This window comes from Carcharhinus amblyrhynchos, chromosome 14 (genome assembly GCF_965287045.1).
Source record: "Carcharhinus amblyrhynchos chromosome 14, sCarAmb.v2.hapA, whole genome shotgun sequence".
NCBI lineage: Eukaryota > Metazoa > Chordata > Chondrichthyes > Carcharhiniformes > Carcharhinidae > Carcharhinus > Carcharhinus amblyrhynchos.
In genome coordinates, this window is record NC_137337.1 from 72,068,238 (window position 1) to 72,087,720 (window position 19,483).

The window sequence follows — 19,483 nt, forward strand, 5'->3', positions numbered from 1 at the left end:
TTATCTAAATATAACTGCAAGGTGATTCATTTTGGTAGGACAAACTTGAATGCGGATTACAGGTCAACGGCAGGGTTCTGAGGAATGTGGAAGAACAAAGAGATCTTGGGGTTCATATCCACAGATCTCTGAAGGTTGCCACTCAAGTGGATAGAGCCGTGAAGAAGGCTTATAGTGTGTTAGCATTTATTAACAGGGGGTTTGAGTTTAAGATCCATGGGGTTATGCTGCAACAATACCGGATGTGGGTGAGACCAATTTGGAATATTGTGTTCAGTTCTGGTCACCTCACTATAAGAAGGATGTGGAAGCATTGGAGAGAATGCAGAGGAGATTTACCAATATCTTGGTTTGGAGGTTCGGTCTTATGAGGAAAGATTAAGGGAGCTGTCTCTTTAGAGCTGAGGAGGATGAGAGGCGACTTAATAGAGGTTTATAAGATGATGAGGGGGATAGATAGAGTGGACGTGCAGAAACTATTTCCTCGGGTGGATGTAGCTGTTACTAGGGAGCATAACTATAAGGTTCATGGTGGGAGATATAGGAGGGATGTCCGAGGTAGATTCTTCACTCAGAGTGTGGTTGGGTGTGGAATACACTGCCTGCTGTGATAGTGGAGTCGGACACTTTCAAGCGGTTATTGGATAGGCACATGGAGCACACCAGAATGATAGGGAATGGGATAGCTTGATCTTGGGATTGGGCATAGCTCGGCACAACACTGAGGGCTGAAGGGCCTGTACCGGGCTGTACTGTTCTATGTTTCTAAACTCCATTTGCCATTCATCGGTTTTTTTGAAGTAACTGATGGGAGTCAGTGGGGGTTGTGTATTTTGTACTGTTCACACCTAATTTTAAAAGATGTTTAATAACATAGAACATAAAAAGAGTTGCTCGCAAACACCATGTGACCAATGGGACTATCTCCCAGCATTGATACAAAATTGGCGAAGTGACAAAATACTGAGAATTGTGGTGAACGGGTGCTGTTGGACTTGGTGGTGGTGGTGGTGGTGGTGGCTCTGTGTGTGTGTGTGTGTGTGTGTGTGTGTGTGTGGGCAAGAGGAGGAGCAGGAGGAGGAATATACATTGGTGTTGCCCAGGAGTTGGTAATAGGACCACTGCTCTTTTACTATATACCAATGATGTGAGCTTGGATTTTATGGGTCTAATTTGAAAGTTTGCAGATGAACATGTGGAAATACCAAGAAGGATGGAACAAATTCAACAGGACAGCCACACAGCAGATGAAACTGAATGCAGGAAACTCCGGAGTGAAAGATTGGGAAGGGAGAGTGAGGAGAGACAATTTTTTTTTTGTTTTTATTCCAATTCAATCAAATCAAGTCCAATTCAGAGTCTCAACAAGTTGAGACATTCCCAATCAAAGCTGACAAGACAGGGCTCTCACCTCCTCTCTTGGGTTTGATCTACATGATCCAAGCTGATTGGAGTAAGATACCTCCTCCTTCAAGGCTTGATCTCATTTGCATCTTAGCCAAAAGGCCGAGGTGCTGCTTTTAAAAATTCATCTCCAGCCAGGCACATTACAGCCTTCTGGTCTCAACATCGAATTCAGCAACTTCAGATGATTTGCTCTCCCCCACCCCGACCCCTTTGTTTTCATTTGATTTAATTTTTAACTGTTTTCTACCTTTTATTTCTTTATTTTTCTTTCCCCCGCATTCTTCCACCCTATTCTCTCCATTTAACTCTCTCCCAACCATCCCCCACCCCGCTACATCTTCATCTGTCACAGTTTATCCTCTGATTTCAGCTTCTCTGCCGTGTGGCCATTCTCACCTTCTATTCTCTCTATGGACTGCCATTAGCAGCCTTTCCGCTTGTTTTTGTGGCTATGACTCATCTTTCATTCTCTCAGCCTGCATCTAAATATCTCCAACGATCTATGCCTTTTAGCTTCGACAAAGGGTCACCTGGTCTCGAAACATCAGCTCTTTTCTCTCCTTACAGATGCTGCCTGACCTGCTGAGATTTTCCAGCATTTTCTCTTCTGGTTTCAGATTCCAGCATCTACAGTAATTTGCTTTAATCCAGTAATACCCACTTAATGTTTCTCTCTTTATTAACATTTTACAGAGAGTGGTGTTAAGGTTGAAGCAGAAATAACATTATTTTAAGAAATTAAAAATATGGCCATCATCAAAATGGAGAAAGTTGACATTCTGCAGATTTAAAGACAGCACTTCAGGGCCAGTGAATCTGATGAACAGCAGTTATGAATTTAGTATGTTATTAAAAACACAGTTCACCGACAACCTGTCCTGGTCCCTCCATGCCAACATTATAGTTAAGAAAGCCCACCAATGCCTCTACTTTCTCAACAGGCTAAGCAAATTCACCAACTTTACAATGCTGTAAAGACTTACAACTTTAACTCTCAATAATTTCTAGAGATGCTCCATAGAAAGCATCCTTTCCAGATGTATCACAGCCTGGTCTGGCTTCTGCTCTGACTAAGACTGCAAGAAACTGCAAAGGGTTGTGCACGTAGCCAACCTCATGCAAACCAGCCTCCCATCCACTGACACCATCTACACTTTCTGCTATATCGGGAAAGCAGCCAGCATAATCAAGGACCTCATGCACTCCGGACATACTCTCTTCCAACTTCTTCCATTGGGAAAATGATTCATAAGTCTGAGATCTTGTACCAACCGATGCAAAAACAGCTTCTTCCCTGCTGCCATCAGACTTTTCAATGGACCTACCTCATATTAAGTTTGTCTTTCTCTACACCTTGGGTATGGCTGTAACACTATGTTCTGTGCCTTCTCTTTTCCTTCCCCTCTATGTACTTGAACAGTATGCTTTATCTGGATTGCATGCAAGAAATAATACTTTTCACTGTATACCAATACATGTCACAATAATAATTCAAATCAAAAACCTCATTCAACATTCTATAGGTTTTCCAAGGATTCTTTTAACAAGTTTTGGTCACTTCAGTGATTTCTACTTCATGGTATCTGAAGGTTTGATAAGATGGCACTCTATGGGAAAGTCATGATGTGGAGATGCCGGCGCTGGACTGGGGCAAACACAGTAAGGAGTCTCACAACACAAGGTTAAAGTTAAAAGGTTAAACACATCTCTTTAACCCATGCTTAACACTCTCTTCACTCACATTGTCTGTACCTTTAAGACTTGATTTGCTGTAAAGACTTACATTCCAATCATTATTCTGTAAAATGAGTTTGTCTTTATATAACCTGTTTGTGAACAGAACTCACACTCACCTGATGAAGGAGCAGCGCTCCGATAGCTAGTGGCTTTTGCCACCAAATAAACCTGTTGGACTTTAACCTGGTGTTGTGCAACTTCTCACTCTATGGGGAAGCACAGAATCACTGACAGCAGGTTCTGAATTTTCCATATTTACCTACACACGTACAGACTCCAGAAGTTGCAATGAGTTTCACTGACCATTTCCCTGTCATTATCGGCTGTAAAGTCCAGGCCTTAATATGAACAGTAATAAGTCTCACAACACCAGGTTAAGGTCTAACAGGTTTATTTGGCATCATGAGTTTTTGGAGCACTCACCTGATGAAGGAGCAGCACTCCGAAAACTTGTGATTCCAAATAAACCTGTTGGACTTTAACCTGGTGTTGTAAGTCTTCTTACTGTGCCACCCCAGTCCAATGCTGGCACCTCCACATTAAGAATATGAAAGCAAGAAAGTTACATTAGATTTTATAAATCGCTGGTTAGGACTCAGCTGATATTTTATCACGCACAAGGCTGAAGAGCAAACTTATTAGAATTAAAGTTTAAATGCATTTATTAGTATCTTTATAAGTAGGGCTTACATTCACACTGCAAAGAAGTTATGTGAAAATCCCTAGTTGCCACATTCTGGTGTTTGTTCAGGTATATTGAGCGAAAATTTAGCATGCCAATACACCTAACCAGCAAGCCTTTTGGACTGTGGGAGGAAACCCACGCAGACTCAGGGAGAACATGCAAATTCCACACACACACCGACCCAAGTCTTGAATTGAACCCGGGTCTCTGGCGCTGTGAACATAAGAACATAAGAAATAGGAGCAGGAGTAGGCCACCTAGCCCTTCGAGCCGGCCCCGCCATTCAATAAGATCATGGCTGATCTGTCGTGGCTCAGTTCCACATTCCCGCCCTCTCCCCATAACCCTTAATCCCCTCCCTTATCAAAAACCCATCAACCCGCGTCTTAAAAATATTTAGCGAGGTAGCCTCCACCACTTCAACGGGCAGAGAATTCCAGACATTCACCACCCTTTGAGTGAAGAAGTTCCTCCTCAACTCCGTTCTAAACCGCCCCCCCCTTTATCTTGAGGCTGTGCCCCCTAGTCCTACTATCCTTTCTGAGCGGGAAGAGTCTCTCCACCTCTATCCTATCCATCCCATTCATCATCTTATACGTCTCAATGAGATCTCCCCTCATTCTTCTAAACTCTAACGAGTACAAGCCTAGTTTATTCAGCCTCTCCTCATAGCTCAACCCCCTCAACTCCGGCATCAGCCTAGTAAACCTCCTCTGCACTCCCTCCAAGGCCAAAATATCCTTGCGTAAGTACGGCGCCCAAAGCTGCACACACTACTCCAGCTGCAGCCTCACCAATGCCCTATACAGCTGCAGCAAGACCTCCCTACTTTTATATTCAATCCCCCTCGCTATGAAGGCCAGCATCCTATTAGCCTTCCTGACCACCTGCTGCACCTGCAAGCTGGGTTTTTGCGACTCATGCACAAGGACCCCGAGGTCCCTCTGCACCGTCGCCTGCTGCAGTTTTTTGCCACGTAAGTAATAATCCTTCCTACCATTATTCCTACCAAAATGGACCACCTCGCACTTGCCAACATTAAATTCCATTTGCCATTTCCTGGCCCATTTGCCCAGCCTATCTAGATCCTACTGTAGACTCTCCACACCCTCCGCACAATTTGCTGTTCCACCAATCTTGGTGTCATCAGCAAATTTCGACACCATACACTCGGTTCCCTCCTCCAGGTCATCTACATAAATGGTAAATAGCTGAGGCCCCAGCACCGACCCCTGGGGCACTCCACTAGTCACCATCCGCCAATCCGAATAGCACCCATTGACCCCCACTCTCTGCCTCCTTTTTGACAACCAATCCTCTATCCATGCTAACACCCTACCCCCAACTCCATGTCCCCTGACCTTCTGCAATAACCTCTTGTGAGGTACCTTGTCAAACGCCTTCTGAAAATCCAGAAAGACCACATCCACCTGCTCTCCTCTATCCACCGCCCTAGACACATCCTCATAGAACTCCAGTAAATTTGTCAGACACGACTTCCCTTTAACGAAACCGTGCTGCGTCTGCTCTATCAAGCAATTCCCCTCAAGATGCCTCGCTATTTCCTCCTTGATGACGGATTCTAACATTTTACCTACAACAGACGTTAAACTAACCAGCCTATAATTCCCTGCCCTTTGCCTGGCACCCTTCTTAAACAACGGCGTAACATTAGCCGCTTTCCAATCTTCCGGCACTTCCCCGGAATCCAGCGATGTCTGGAAAATAACCACCAAGGCAGGTAGTGAAGTAGCCGTGCTAACCACTGTGCCACCGTGTCGTCCAATTGCATTAAGGATGAGGAGCATCAAAAAACAGAGAGTCCAGAATAGCTGGGACTATTCTCCTTATAGCAGAGACAGTCAAGGTTTTAGATTTACTTGGTGTTTAACATTATGGGGGGATTTGCCCCGGTTTTCTCCCACACTCCAAAGACGTGCTGTTTAGATTGATTGGTCATGCTGAACTGCCCAAGTATCAGGGGGACTAGCAAGGTAAATATGTGGGGAGTTAAGGGGATAGGGCCTGGGTGTGATTTTTGTTGATGCAGTATCGATGGGCCAAATGGCCTCCTTCTGTGTTGTAGGGATTCTATGAGGAGCTGAAGCCACCATAGATCAGCCATGATCATATTGAACAGTGGGACAGACTTAAAGGGCCTATTGGCCCACTCCTGCTTTCCTTTCTCATGTACCCTTGAAAAGGTGGTGGTGAACTGCCCCCTTAAATCATTGCAGTACATGTAGCGTAGGTACTGCCCCAGTGCTGTTAGAATCCCTACAGTGCAGGATAAGGCCATTCAGCTATCAAGTCTGCACAAACCACAATCCCACCCAGGCCCCTTTCCCTTAAGCCCACGTATTTACCGTGCTATTCCCCCTGACACTATGAGGCAATTTAACATGGCCAATCCACCTAACCTGCACATCTTTGGAGTGTGGGAGGAAATTGGAACATCCAGAGGAAACCCACACAGACACAGGGAGAATGTGCAGACTCCACACAGACAGTGCCCTAAGATCAGAATTGGACCCGGGTCCCTGGTGCTATGAGGCAGCAGTGGTAACCACTGTGCCAGCCTATGACGGGTGTCATTCAAATATAATAACAGAGATATATGGGTAGCAATCAGAAGCAGGAGCTGATTTTAACGTCCATGACTCACGGCATGCAGAGGCTAACAGTAACATCTCGTCAGCCTCGCTGTCATGGAGCGGGCATCAAATTTGGAATCTTCATAAGTCGCATGGCTCAATCCAGACCCACAGTCCAATTATTCCTCATTTCGTTTTGTGGGTGTCAGGCACACTGGGGAGTACCACCTTTTCAATGAACAGGTAACTTATCCCCACTCCCCAGTAAAAGAAGTTAAACATTCCAATAAAATCATAGTGGCTTACAGTATGGAAACAGGCGTTTCAGCCCAACTTTTGTAAAACCCCAAAGCTAGTCCCAATTGCCCACATTTGGCCAATACCCCTTTACAGCCATCTTACCCATGTAATTATCCAAATGCTTTTTAAAAGACAACATTGTGCCCATGAGAAAAGATGGAGAGATTGGGAGGGCCGAAGGAGAGAGGGAGGGGGTGGGAGGTAGGGACGGAGGGGTGGGGGCGCAGAGAGAGAGGGGGAGGGGGAGGGGCGCCGAGAGAGAGGGAGGGGGTGGGGGGGGAGGGGCACCGAGAGAGAGAGAGGGGGTGGGGGGGGGAGGGGCGCCGAGAGAGAGGGAGGGGGTGGGGGGCGCCGAGAGAGAGGGAGGGGGTGGGGGGGGGGGGGGGCGCCGAGAGAGAGGGAGGGGGTGGGGGGGCGCCGAGAGAGAGAGAGAGAGAGAGAGGGAGGGGGTGGGGGGGCGCCAAGAGAGAAAGGGAGGGGGTGGGGGGGGGGGGCGCCGAAAGAGGAGGGGGTGGGTGGGGGGAGGGCAAGAGAGGAGGAGGGGGTGGGTGGGGGGAGGGCAAGAGAGGAGGAGGGGGTGGGTGGGGGGAGGGCAAGAGAGGAGGAGGGGGTGGGTGGGGGGAGGGCAAGAGAGGAGGAGGGGGTGGGTGGGGGGAGGGCAAGAGAGGAGGAGGGGGTGGGTGGGGGGAGGGCAAGAGAGGAGGAGGGGGTGGGTGGGGGGAGGGCAAGAGAGGAGGAGGGGGTGGGTGGGGGGAGGGCAAGAGAGGAGGAGGGGGTGGGTGGGGGGAGGGCAAGAGAGGAGGGGGTGGGTGGGGGGGGGGCAAGAGAGGATGGGGTGGGGGGAGGCCGAGAGAGATGGGCCGGGGGGGGGGGGGGGGAGATATTGGTGGGGGGGGGGAGAGAGATATTGGTGGGGGGGGGGGGAGAGAGAGAGAGATTGGTGGGGGGGTGGGGGAGAGAGAGATTGGTGGGGGGGTGGGGGAGAGAGAGAGATTGGTGGGGGGGGGAGAGAGCGATTGGTGGTGGGGGGGGAGAGAGAGATTGGTGGGGGGGGGGGGGAGAGAGAGATTGGTGGGGGGGGGGGGGAGAGAGAGATTGGTGGGGGGGGGGGAGAGAGAGAGATTGGTGGGGGGGGGGGAGAGAGAGATTGGTGGGGGGGGGGGAAGAGAGAGATTGGTGGGGGGGGGGAAGAGAGAGATTGGTGGGGGGGGGGGAAGAGAGAGATTGGTGGGGGGGGGGGAAGAGAGAGATTGGTGGGGGGGGGGGAAGAGAGAGATTGGTGGGGGGGGGGAAGAGAGAGATTGGTGGGGGGGGGGAAGAGAGAGATTGGTGGGGGGGGGGGAGAGAGAGATTGGTGGGGGGGGGGGGAAAGAGAGAGATTGGTGGGGGGGGGGGGAAAGAGAGAGATTGGTGGGGGGGGGAAGAGAGAGATTGGTGGGGGGGGGGAAGAGAGAGATTGGTGGGGGGGGGGAGAGAGAGATTGGCGGGGGGGGGAGAGAGAGATTGGCGGGGGGGGGGAGAGAGAGATTGGCGGGGGGGGGGAGAGAGAGATTGGCGGGGGGGGGGGAGAGAGAGATTGGCGGGGGGGGGGGGAGAGAGAGATTGGCGGGGGGGGGGAGAGAGAGATTGGCGGGGGGGGGGAGAGAGAGATTGGCGGGGGGGGGGGAGAGAGAGATTGGCGGGGGGGGGGGGAGAGAGAGATTGGTGGGGGGGGGGGAGAGAGAGATTGGTGGGGGGGGGGGAGAGAGAGATTGGTGGGGGGGGGGGAGAGAGAGATTGGTGGGGGGGGGGGAGAGAGAGATTGGTGGGGGGGGGAGAGAGATTGGTGGGGGGGGGAGAGAGAGATTTGGGGGGGGGGGGGAGATTTGGGGGGGGGGAGATTTGGGGGGGGGGAGATTTGGGGGGGGGGGGAGATTTGGGGGGGTCCACAATACCGCGTTGTCAACGCAGCCCCGGGATAGGCCGTGCGGCCTGTAGCCCTCACTCAGACCACGGCCTCGATTTCTCGCCTCAGCCGAGCGCTAAGGCCTCAGGCCCCGGCCTCTCCCTCCCCGGCCCCGGCCTCCCCCGCTTACCCGACACCAGCAGCTCCCCGGCTCCGCCGCTGAACTCGATGGCGTTGACGCAGCCGAAGTGTCCGAGCAGGTCCTTGCGGAAGAGGCTGCGGCAGGCGGCCAGGCGGCGCCGCTGGAAGGCCTCCTTCAGGAAGCGGTCCCCGCTCAGCGCCCGGCGGCCCAGGAAGCGCAGCAGCGGCTCGGGCCCGGCCTCCCGCATCGCCGCCGGGCCTGGGCTTGGGTCTGGTCCCCGGCTCCCCCGCCGCCTCCTCTTCGCTGCCGGGCTGTGGAGCCGCCACAGGCCCGAGCCCCACATCCAGAGCCGCCTCCCGGTGCGGCTCAGCCCCGCCGGGCCGGACAAACCCCCGCGGTCACTGGGTCATCCGCACAACAGGCCTCGCTTCCCCCCCGCCTGCGGCCGGACACCGCCTCGGTCCCGCTTCTCCCTCCCGCAGCCTCAGCGAGCCGCCCGTGCGGCTGTCAACATCCCAGCCAGGGGGCTGAGAGCTGCTCACTGCACAGCAAGAGGCAACACAGAGACTGACTGCAAATCCCCAGCACAGTGACTGGGGGAAGAGAGTGATCACACTGCACAGCAAGAGGCAACACAGACACTGACTGCAAATCCCCAGCACAGTGACTGGGGGAAGAGAGTGATCACACTGCACAGCAAGAGGCAACACAGACACTGACTGCAAATATCCAGTGACTGGGGGAAGAGAGTGATCACACTGCACAGCAAGAGGCAACACAGAGACTGACTGCAAATCTCCAGCACAGTGACTGGGAGAAGAGAGTGATCACACTGCACAGCAAGAGGCAACACAGACACTGACTGCAAATATCCAGTGACTGGGGGAAGAGAGTGATCACACTGCACAGCAAGAGGCAACACAGACACTGACTGCAAATCCCCAGCACAGTGACTGGGGGAGAGACTGATGACACTGCACAGCAAGAGGCAATATTATTGATAATAATGCTGGAAATACTCTGGTCAATCAGCATCTTGGGGAAAGAATTGTTACACTCCACAGGAAGAGGCAATAGAAAACAAAATAACAGCATTAATGCTGCAAATACTTAGCAAGTCAATCAGTGTCTTGGGGGAGAAAATGACTACGCTGCACAGAAAGAGTCAATACATAACTAAATAGTAATATTAATGCTGCAAATACAGTGTCAGGGGAGAGAGTGATTCCTTTCCACAATCACCAAAGAGACAATAATATTTGTATTATACATAATATATCACTTATAGTATATATAATGATCCTGGAAATACTCTGGTCAGTCAGCATCCAGAGGGAGAGAATGGTTACAGTGCACAGAAAGAGGCAATACATTACTAAATAATATTATTAACACTGCAAATACTCAGTAACTCAATGTCTGGGGGAGAGAATGATTACACAGCACAGAAAGCGGTAATAAAATACAAAATAATGGTAGTAATACTGAAAATACTCAGCACAGACGGTGTTTGTGGGAGAGAATGGTTACACTCCACAGAAAGAGACAATAATAATTGTAATGATGCAGGAAATACTCAGCAAGTCACTTAGCATCCGGGGGAGAGAATGATTACACAGCACAGAAAGAGGCAATAAAGATGATAATTTAATTTGATTTGATTTATTGTCACATGTATCGGGATACAGTGAAAGGCATTGTTTCTTGCACGCTATACAGACAAAACAAACTGTTCATAGAGTACATAGGGGAGAAGGAAAGGAGAGGCTGCAGAGTATCGTATTGCAGTTACTGATAGGGTGAGGAGAAAGATCAGCTTAATATATGGCAGGTCCATTCAGAAGTCTGATGGCAGCAGGGAAGAAGCTGCTCTTTAATCGGTTGATACGTGATCTCAGGTTTTGGTATCTTTTTCCCTGATGGAAGGTGGAAGAGAGTATATGCGGGATGCGTGGGTTCCTTGATTATGCTGGCTGCTTTCCCGAGGCAATGGGAAGTGTAGATGGAGTCAAAGGATGGGAGGCTGGTGGCGTGATGGACTGGGCTACGTTCACAACTCTTTTTAGTTTCTTGTGGTCTTGGTCAGAGCAGGAGCCATACCAAGCTGTGATACATCTGGAAGGGATGCTTTCTTTGGTGCATCTGTAAAAATTGGTGAGAGTCATAGTGAACATGCCAAATTTCCTTAGCATTCTGAGAAAGTAGTGGCGTTAATGGACTTTCTTAACTATACCATTGGCATGGAGGGAGAAGGACAGATTGTTGGTGATCTAAACGCCTAGAAACATGAAGCTGTCGACCATTTCCACTTCATCACCTTTGATGTAGACAGGGGCATGTCCTTCACCACACTTCCTAAAGTTGGAAATACTCAGCAGGTCAGTCAGCATCTAGGGAGAGAGTGGGATTAAACAGCACACAAAGAGGCAATACAAATGATAATGATGCTGGAAATACTCAGGTCAGTCAATGTCTGGGGGAAGAGAGTGAGTATACAGCACGAAAAGAGGCAATAAAAATAAGTTGTTAAAATTTCAGCTGATGGTATTACAGATTCCAGGGCTGAAACCTGGCTCAATATGTCCTAAGTTTTATTTTTTGTGAAGCAGTGTGGATGAACAGAGTCATGGGACTGCCAACTAACTCCAACAAAGGAATTAAACATGTATTAAACAAGAAATGATTAACTATCACACACTCTCCTTCACTCCTACTGCAGCCTTACAGGTGTATACAGATTTAAAAGCATTACACAAGTTACAAAGTACCTTTTACACTAATATTCTCAGTAAGTCCATGTAAACCAATACGCAAAATGCTCTCAGACACACCACAGTCTGAAACCAAGTGACAGATCCTCCCAGATATTTGTCACACTATGAGCCAACTGGTCTCACTGGAACTCTGGACTGTTTCCAAACTCCACTTACAAGCAGCACACTTTGTAATCTTCTCCCACAGAAGGCTTTTTCTCGGATACCTTTACCAAGGATCCACATCCAGAATTTTAACCTCTCCCGTGCCTTGGATTGCCACATGCATTCAAGCTTCCGCGCAATCTCTCAGGCACCTAGCCATGCCAACAGAACACCACTGCCTCACAGGCTGCGTTAAGGTGTTTCCAATCTTAGGATCACTTCAGGTGCCTGACTTCACAGGAGCCAAGTTCACCAGGTCTACACCTTGCAGCTCTGTCTTTGACTCAGAACCTCCCTCTCTCGCTCCTTTAACTTAAGTGAACAGTATCTTGTTCAGACACTAGTTCTTTGTCCATTTGATTCAGCCTTCCTGGGACTCTTCTGTCATTCCTTGGTTTTTAGAACTATCTGTTCTTTAGCTTCTGGGACTTGCTTGCTGCCCTTACGCCATTGACCTCTCTGCAGAGGCAGTGTTTGTGAGAGCTGCTTTCTTCTCAGATACCTGGTTCCAGCTGAACACGACTACTTCTACTCTTCAATGTGGGCCTCTGGTTGCTGAGCAACACTTAGTTTTTTTAACCTCTAATTGCCCTTACGTTGTAAACCTTTGATTACAATGCAGGCACAGTTTAAAGTGAAACCAAACCCCACAACATGCAGGCACTGGTAGGTTCTTTGCAAAGGGTGTAATGGCACACTCCCACCCACAATCATAGAATGGTCACAGCACAGGTTACAGTCACCCATGCCAGGTGTCTGTAAATGGAATTTCAGCTAGTCCCATTCTTTGGTTCTTCCCCCAGTCCTGCGATATGTTGCCTCCTTCAGGGTGAAGTTAGTGACATTGTGGTAATGCCATTGGACTCGTGATCCAGCTGGTTATGCTGGATACAGATGTTTTTCCTCATGTCACCTTTAATTTGCCACTCACGTCAGATTTAATTCCTCCAGTTCTCGACCCTTCTGCCAATGGGAACAATTTCTCTCTGTTCAGACACCTCGCGATTTTGAACAGCTCTATCAAACCTCCACTCAACACCCCCTTGTAAAAGGACGACACTGTAGCTTTTCCAACCTACTCACATCTCCAAACCCCAGAACCATTGATTTAAAAGGTGGCACAGTGGTTCGATCCGCTGCCTCACAGCGCCAGGGACCCAGGTTCAGTTCTCAGCTTGGGTCACTATCTGTGTGGTGTCTGCATGTTCTTTCGTTTCTGCGTGAGTTTCCTCCGGTTTCCTCCCACCGTCCAAAGATGTGCGGGTTAGGTGGATTGGCCATGCTAAATTGCCTCTTAGTATCAGAAGGACTAGCTAGGATAAATGCATGGAGTTATGGGGATTAGGCCTAGGTGGGATTGTGGTTGGTGCAGACCCGATGGGCTGAATGGCCTCCTTCTGCACTGTAGAATTCTAAATACTTCTTGAACCCTCACCAAAGTTTTCACATCCTTCCTAAAGCGTGATGCTCAGAAGTAGGTGCCATACTCCAGTTGATACTGAGCCAGTTTGTTGGAATAATTCATTATAACTTCTGTAATCTCTATTTATTAAGGCCGGGATCCCATATGGCTTTCTAACCAAATCTTCAACCAAGCCTTCCAGTTTCAATGATTTGTGTATATACCCCCAGGTCTCTTTGTTCATGCAACCTCTTTAGAATTTTATTCTTTAGTCTATGTTGTCTCTTCATGTTCTTTCTTCAAAAATGCATCACCTTGCACTTCCTGGGGGCACGACAGGGACCCGGGTTTAATTCCGGCCTTGGGTCACTGTCTGCGTGGAGTCTGCATGTTCTCCCTGTGTCTGCTTGGGTTTCCTCCGGGTGCTCTTGTTTTCTCCCACAGCCCAAAAATGTGCAGGCTATGTTGATTGACTGTGCTAAATTGCCCCTTAGTGTCAGGGGGACTAGTAGGGTAAATATGTGAGGTTACAGAGATAGGACCTGGGTGGGATTGTTGTCAGTGTAGGCACAATGGGCTGAATGGCCTCCTTCTGCACTGTAGTGGTTCTATGAATCTGCGATTGGTTTGCATCTGCCATGTGTCCGCCGATTCCATCAGCCTGTCCTCCTGAAGTCTATCACTCCTCATGGCTCAGGGTTCTTCCAAGTTTTGGGTCATCTGCAAGTTTTAAAATTGTGCCTTGCACACCCAAGTCTCAATTGAATGAAAATCAAAATGGTTGGGTTCCGTGTTCCCAAATGGGACCAATGGACCTCAATCCTCCCCTCTGCTTCCTGTGCCTATGGACACACACCTAGTTGGTAGGAGCAATCTGACTGACCATTTGGTTGCCAAGAACACAAACCCTGTGAGGCAATGGATTTGGTTTTTCCCTTAATTGCTTCAGGGACTTGTACTCCTGATCAATCAACAAGATTTTTAGATCATTTGAAGTTGCACCAGAAATGTCCTCCCTTAATGTGGTGGCACAATGGCTAGCACTGCTGCCTCACAGCACCAGGGACCTGGGTTTGATTCTCTGGGTTGGATCATTATCTGTGCGGAGTCTGTACATTCTCCCCGTGTCTGTGTGGGCTTCGTCCGGATGCTCTGGTTTCCTCCCACAGTCCGATATCAACCTTACTTGGTAAGAGATAATGAAATCTAGCTGATCCAAGGGCAGCACGGTAGCACAGTGGTTAGCACAGCAGCCTCACAGCGTCAGGGACCTGGGTTTGATTCCTGGCTTGGGTCACTGTCTGCATATTCTCCCCATGTCTGTGTGGGTTTCCCCCAGGTGCTCTGATTTCCTCCCACGGTCCAAAGACATGCTGGTTAAATGCATTGGCCGTGCTAAATTCTCCCTCAGTGTACCCGAACAGGCATTGGAGTGTGACGACTAGGGGATTTTCACAAAAACTTAATTGCAGTGTTAATGTAAGCCCACTTGTGACAATAATAAATAAACTTTATACCCTCCTGCGATATAATTGCTTCTAATACACCCAGTTTAATTCCACATTCTGAGCACAGCAGCACACTTTACATTCTGCCCATATTTATACACTGCTTGTTTTCCTCGCTTTTTTGGTCCAGAATTGTACGTCATTCTTGTATCTCAGATTATAATTGATCTATTTGATTTTCTTCATTCCCTTTACTCTTTCTCTGTGTTAAGCCATTCAATGTCATTACCTTCCATTTCTATAGAACAGAATCATAGAATCCCTACAGTGCAGAAGAAGGCCATTTGGCCCTTCGAGTCTGCACTGACCAGGATCCCACCCAGGCCCTTTTCCCGTAACCCCACATTTTTACCCTGCCAATTCCCCCTGACAGAAAGGATCAATTTAACATGGCCAATCCATCTAACCCGCACATCTTTGGACTGTGGGAGAAAACCGGAGCACCCAGAGGAAACCCACGCAGATACGGGGGAGAACGTGCAGGCTCTGCACAGACAGTGACCCAAGGCCGGAATTGAACCTGTTCCCCGGTGCTAATCACCGTGCTACTATTCAGCTAATCTATCCCAATCTTTTCTCCTGGCTGTTTGGTATCACTTTCCCTCTTGCCCCACATCCCATCCTGGATTAAATGGCTGTTCACTTCGCCATTTATCCAGTTGTCAGCTAATTCATTTCAGAATTTGGTTTCAATGTCGTCCAACCTTGCACAAGAACCCCGTCATCCCATAAAATCATAGAATCATCGAATCCCTATAGTGCAAAAAGGAGGCCATTTGGCCCATCAAATCTGCAATGACTCTTACCAAGACCTACCCACAACCTCACGTGTGTACACTGCTAATCCTCTAACCTACACATATTTGGACATTAAAGGTCAATTTAGCATGGCCAATCCACCTAACCAATAAGTCTTTCGGACTATGGGAGGAAACCGGAGCACCCGGAGGAAACCCACGCAGTCACAGGAAGAACATGCAAACTCCACACGGACAGTGACCCAAGGACAGAATTGAACTTGTTCCCTGATGCTGTGAGACAGCAGTGCTAACCACTGTGCCGCTCTTAATTAATCACACGGTTGATTATAATTAATTACATTCTCCTCTTCCAGTTACAATTTTATTAATACCTTCCAGCTGTATGACTAAATCTCTGTTGCAGTATATGGAGTTTCATACACTTTCTTACCATCTTGAAATCTGTAGGCTTGGCACATTGAGTCACAAGCAGCAGAAATAGCATACGTTACAATTTATAGAGTCCACTGTCAATTAAATGAATGTGCAAACATGCTGATTGCTGTGATACCATCAGCATTTTAGCCCAGACTTCTTTGTTCTGCTTACACTGGTTTGCTAATGACTCATAACTCCTACTGAAATTATCTAAATCATCTACTTCTTTACAATTAAGTAGAAAATTGGACTTCATGGAATTATTCCCTACAGACTTTTCAGTGAAATAAATTGAATTGGAATAGAATCTTATAGTACAAATGGCCCATTCTGCCTCTACTAATTCTTTGAAAAAGCCATCTACTCTGCCTTTTTCCCCAAAGCGAGGATATTTTTCTTCCTTTTCAAATATACACTTCTTTCTCTTTTGAAACAGATACTTTCTGATCTGTTTCCACCAATTCTTCAGGTAGTGCATCCAAGATCATAGCTCACTACATAAAATAATTTCCTCTATCCTTTGGTAGTTTTTGCCAATTATCTTAAATCTGTGCCATTTGATTATCAAAACTCTTGTTATGAAAATATATCCTCTCGCTTTTACTCTATCAAACCCTTTCATAATTTTGAGAATTTCATATAAATTAAATTGATTGGAAGTGAATTGGATTGTACTGAATTAAATTGATCTGATTTGAATTTAATTGATTTGATTGAATTGAATTGATCTGATTTGATTTAATTAGATTGAATTTAATTGATTTTATTTCATTTTATTTGAATGCATTCAATTGAATTGATTTGATTTGATTGGATTGATTCTATTGAATTGAATTGATCTGATTTGAATTGAATTGATAAGATTTGATTGGATTGATTCCATTGAACTGAATTGAATTGATTTGATTTGATTTGATTTGATACTCCCTTCTTCCAAAGATGTATTGGTGGCACAGTGGTCAGCACTGCTGCCTCACAGCGCCATGGACCCAGGTTCAATTCTAGTCTGGGATGACTGTATGGAGTTTGTACCTTCTCCCTTGTCTGTGTGGGTTTCCTCCCACGGTCTAAAGCTGTGAAAGTTATGTGGATTGGCTATTGTCCCTTTGTATCAGGGGATTAGCAGGGTAAATATGTGGCGTTATGGGGATAGAACCCTTGTGGAATTGTTGTTGGTGCAGGCTTGATGGGCCAAGTGGCCTTCTTTTGCAGTGTAGGGAATCTATGATTCTATAAATATACACGTTGTCAGATTGAGACTCAGGCTATCAACAACAGATGATTAACATACATCAAACACTGATAAGTAAAATGGTGGAAAACAATTTTGTCCGGACCACTGTGTGGAGTTTGCATGATCTCCCCGTGTTGCGTGGGTTTCCTCCGGGTGCTCCAGTTTCTTCCCACAGTCCAAAGATGTGCAAGTTAGGTTGATTGGCCATGCCAAATTGCCCCATAGTGTCAGAGAGATTAGCAAGGTAAAGACATGTGGTTCCCGGAATAGCGCCTGGATAGGATTGTGATCGGTGCAGACTCGATGGGCTGAATGGCCTTGTACTGCTGTGCAGGGACTGTATAATTCTATAATATTTTGTGGAATGAGCCTCAAAAGGAAAGACCCGCCTTTCGAAACATCAGCACAGGAGAAATAGGAGCAAGGGCAGTTCGTAGTCACCTCACTTCTGCTCCTGTATTCGATGAGATTGTAACACTACCTTCTGCACCCTCTCCATTCCTTCTCCCCATGTGCTCTATGAACAGGATGTTTTGCCTGTACAGTGTGCAAGAACTAATAACAATACTTCCCACTGTATCCCACTGTATCAAATCAAATCAAAATTAATTTCAAAATCCTAAAGTCCCGAATCAAACCATCCTTTATTCATTTATATTTCAGGGAACATAACCCAGTTTTATGTCATCCTGACTTGCATCTCTTCTATGGGAACCCTGGTGACATGCTAATGAATCTGCTTTGCACTCCTTCCAATATTATTTCTAAATTGAAGTGCCCAGACCCGTAAACTATGCTTCAGCTGTGACATAACAACGATTTTGTAAAGTTCGAGCAAAACATCTCCCCTTTATATTCCAGTTCTCCCATTATGAGGTCCAGCATCCCATCAATCTTTTGACAATTTATGCATCTGTTGATTATATTGTAGCGAGCTGTTTTGATGTATCGCCTTTGAATCTCCACTGTCGTTAATATTCCATCTCAAGAGTGGCATGGTGGCACAGTGGTTAACACTGCTGCCTTACAGCGCCAGGGACCCGGGTTTGAGTCCTGGCTCGGGTCACTGTCTGTGTGGAACTTGCACATTCTCCCTGTGTCTGCATGGGTTTCCTCCGGGTGCTCTGGTTTCCTCCTACAGTCCAAAGATGTGTAGTTTAGGTTGATTGGTCAAGCTAGTGTTGGGGGATTAGAAAGGTAAATATGTGAGATTACAGGAATAAGGCCTGGGTGGGATTGTGGTCGTGCAAACTCAATGGACTGAATGGCCTCCTACTGCTCTGTAGGACTCTATAATTCCATAATGATTTGATTTATTATTGTCACATGTATTAACATACAGTGAAAAGTATTGTTTCTTATATGCTATACAGACAAAACATACCATGCATAGAGAAGTAAATGAGAGAGTGCAGAATGGAGTGTTACAATCATAGCTAGGGTGTAGAGAAAGATCAACCTAATGCGAGGTAGATCCATTCAAAAGTCTGACAGCAGCAGGGAAGAAGCTGTTCTTGAGTCTGTTGGCACGTGACCTCAGACTTTTGTATCTTTTTCCCAAAGGAAGAAGGTGGAAGAATGTCCGGGGTGCGTGGGGTCCTTAATTATGCTGGCTGCTTTTCCAAGGCATCGGGAAGTGTAGACAGAGTCAATGAAGAGGGGGCTGGTTTGCGTGTTGGATTGGGCTACATTCATGACCTTTTGTACTTTCTTGCAGTCTTGGTCAGAGCAGGAGCCCATACTAAGCTGTGATACAACCGGAAAGAATGCTTTCTCTGGTGCATCTGTAAAAGTTGGTGAGAGTTGCAGTTGACATGCCAAATTTCCTTAGTCTTCAGAGAAAGTAGAGGCATTGGTAGGCTTTCTGAACTATAATATCAGCATAGGGTCACCACGATAGTTTGTTGGTGATCTGGACACCTAAAAACTTGAAACTCGGGACCTTTTCTATTTCTTCCCCATTATCTGATTATTTGTCACATGGATGCAACATCCAGTCCATCATGTTCTCCTTTACGCTTCCTGAGGTCAATGACAATCTCCTTCATCTTGTTGGCATTGAGGGAGAGATTATTGTTGCCACACCAGTTCACCAGATTCTCGATCTCATTCCTGTACACTGTCTCTTCATTGTTTGACATCCAACCAACTACAGAGCGGTGAATCTGTGGAACTCATTGCTGCAGAAGGCTGTGGAGGCCAGGTCATTGAATGTCTTTAAGACAGAGATGGATAGGTTCTTGATCAATAAGGGGATCAAGGAGTATGGGGAGAAGACAGGAGAATGGGGATGAAAAACGTATCAGCCACAATTGAATGGCGGAGCAGACCAGATGGGTCAAATGGCCTAATTCTGCTCCTACTTCTTATGGTCTTATGTAAAGAATACAGTCTCTTTTCGGGAGATGGGTGAGGTGACCTTACTTTGGTCGGTGTGCCTGCCCACTCTTAGCAGCTTCATTATGGTATCTGAATGATTGACTGTTATGGGGA

General features: G+C 47.3%; 1 protein-coding gene across 1 annotated transcript in view; it reads right to left on the reverse strand.

Moving 5' to 3' along the window:
- dcaf5 (ddb1 and cul4 associated factor 5) overlaps positions 1 to 9,351 on the reverse strand; it is an 86,684-nt gene extending 77,333 nt beyond the window's left edge. Inside the window, exon 1 of the mRNA XM_080203081.1 lies at positions 8,799 to 9,351. Coding sequence (XP_080059207.1) covers positions 8,799 to 9,093 — 295 coding nt within the window. The 5' untranslated portion in view covers positions 9,094 to 9,351. The remainder of the gene's footprint in view (positions 1 to 8,798) is intronic.
- Positions 9,352 to 19,483: the final 10,132 nt, after the last annotated feature.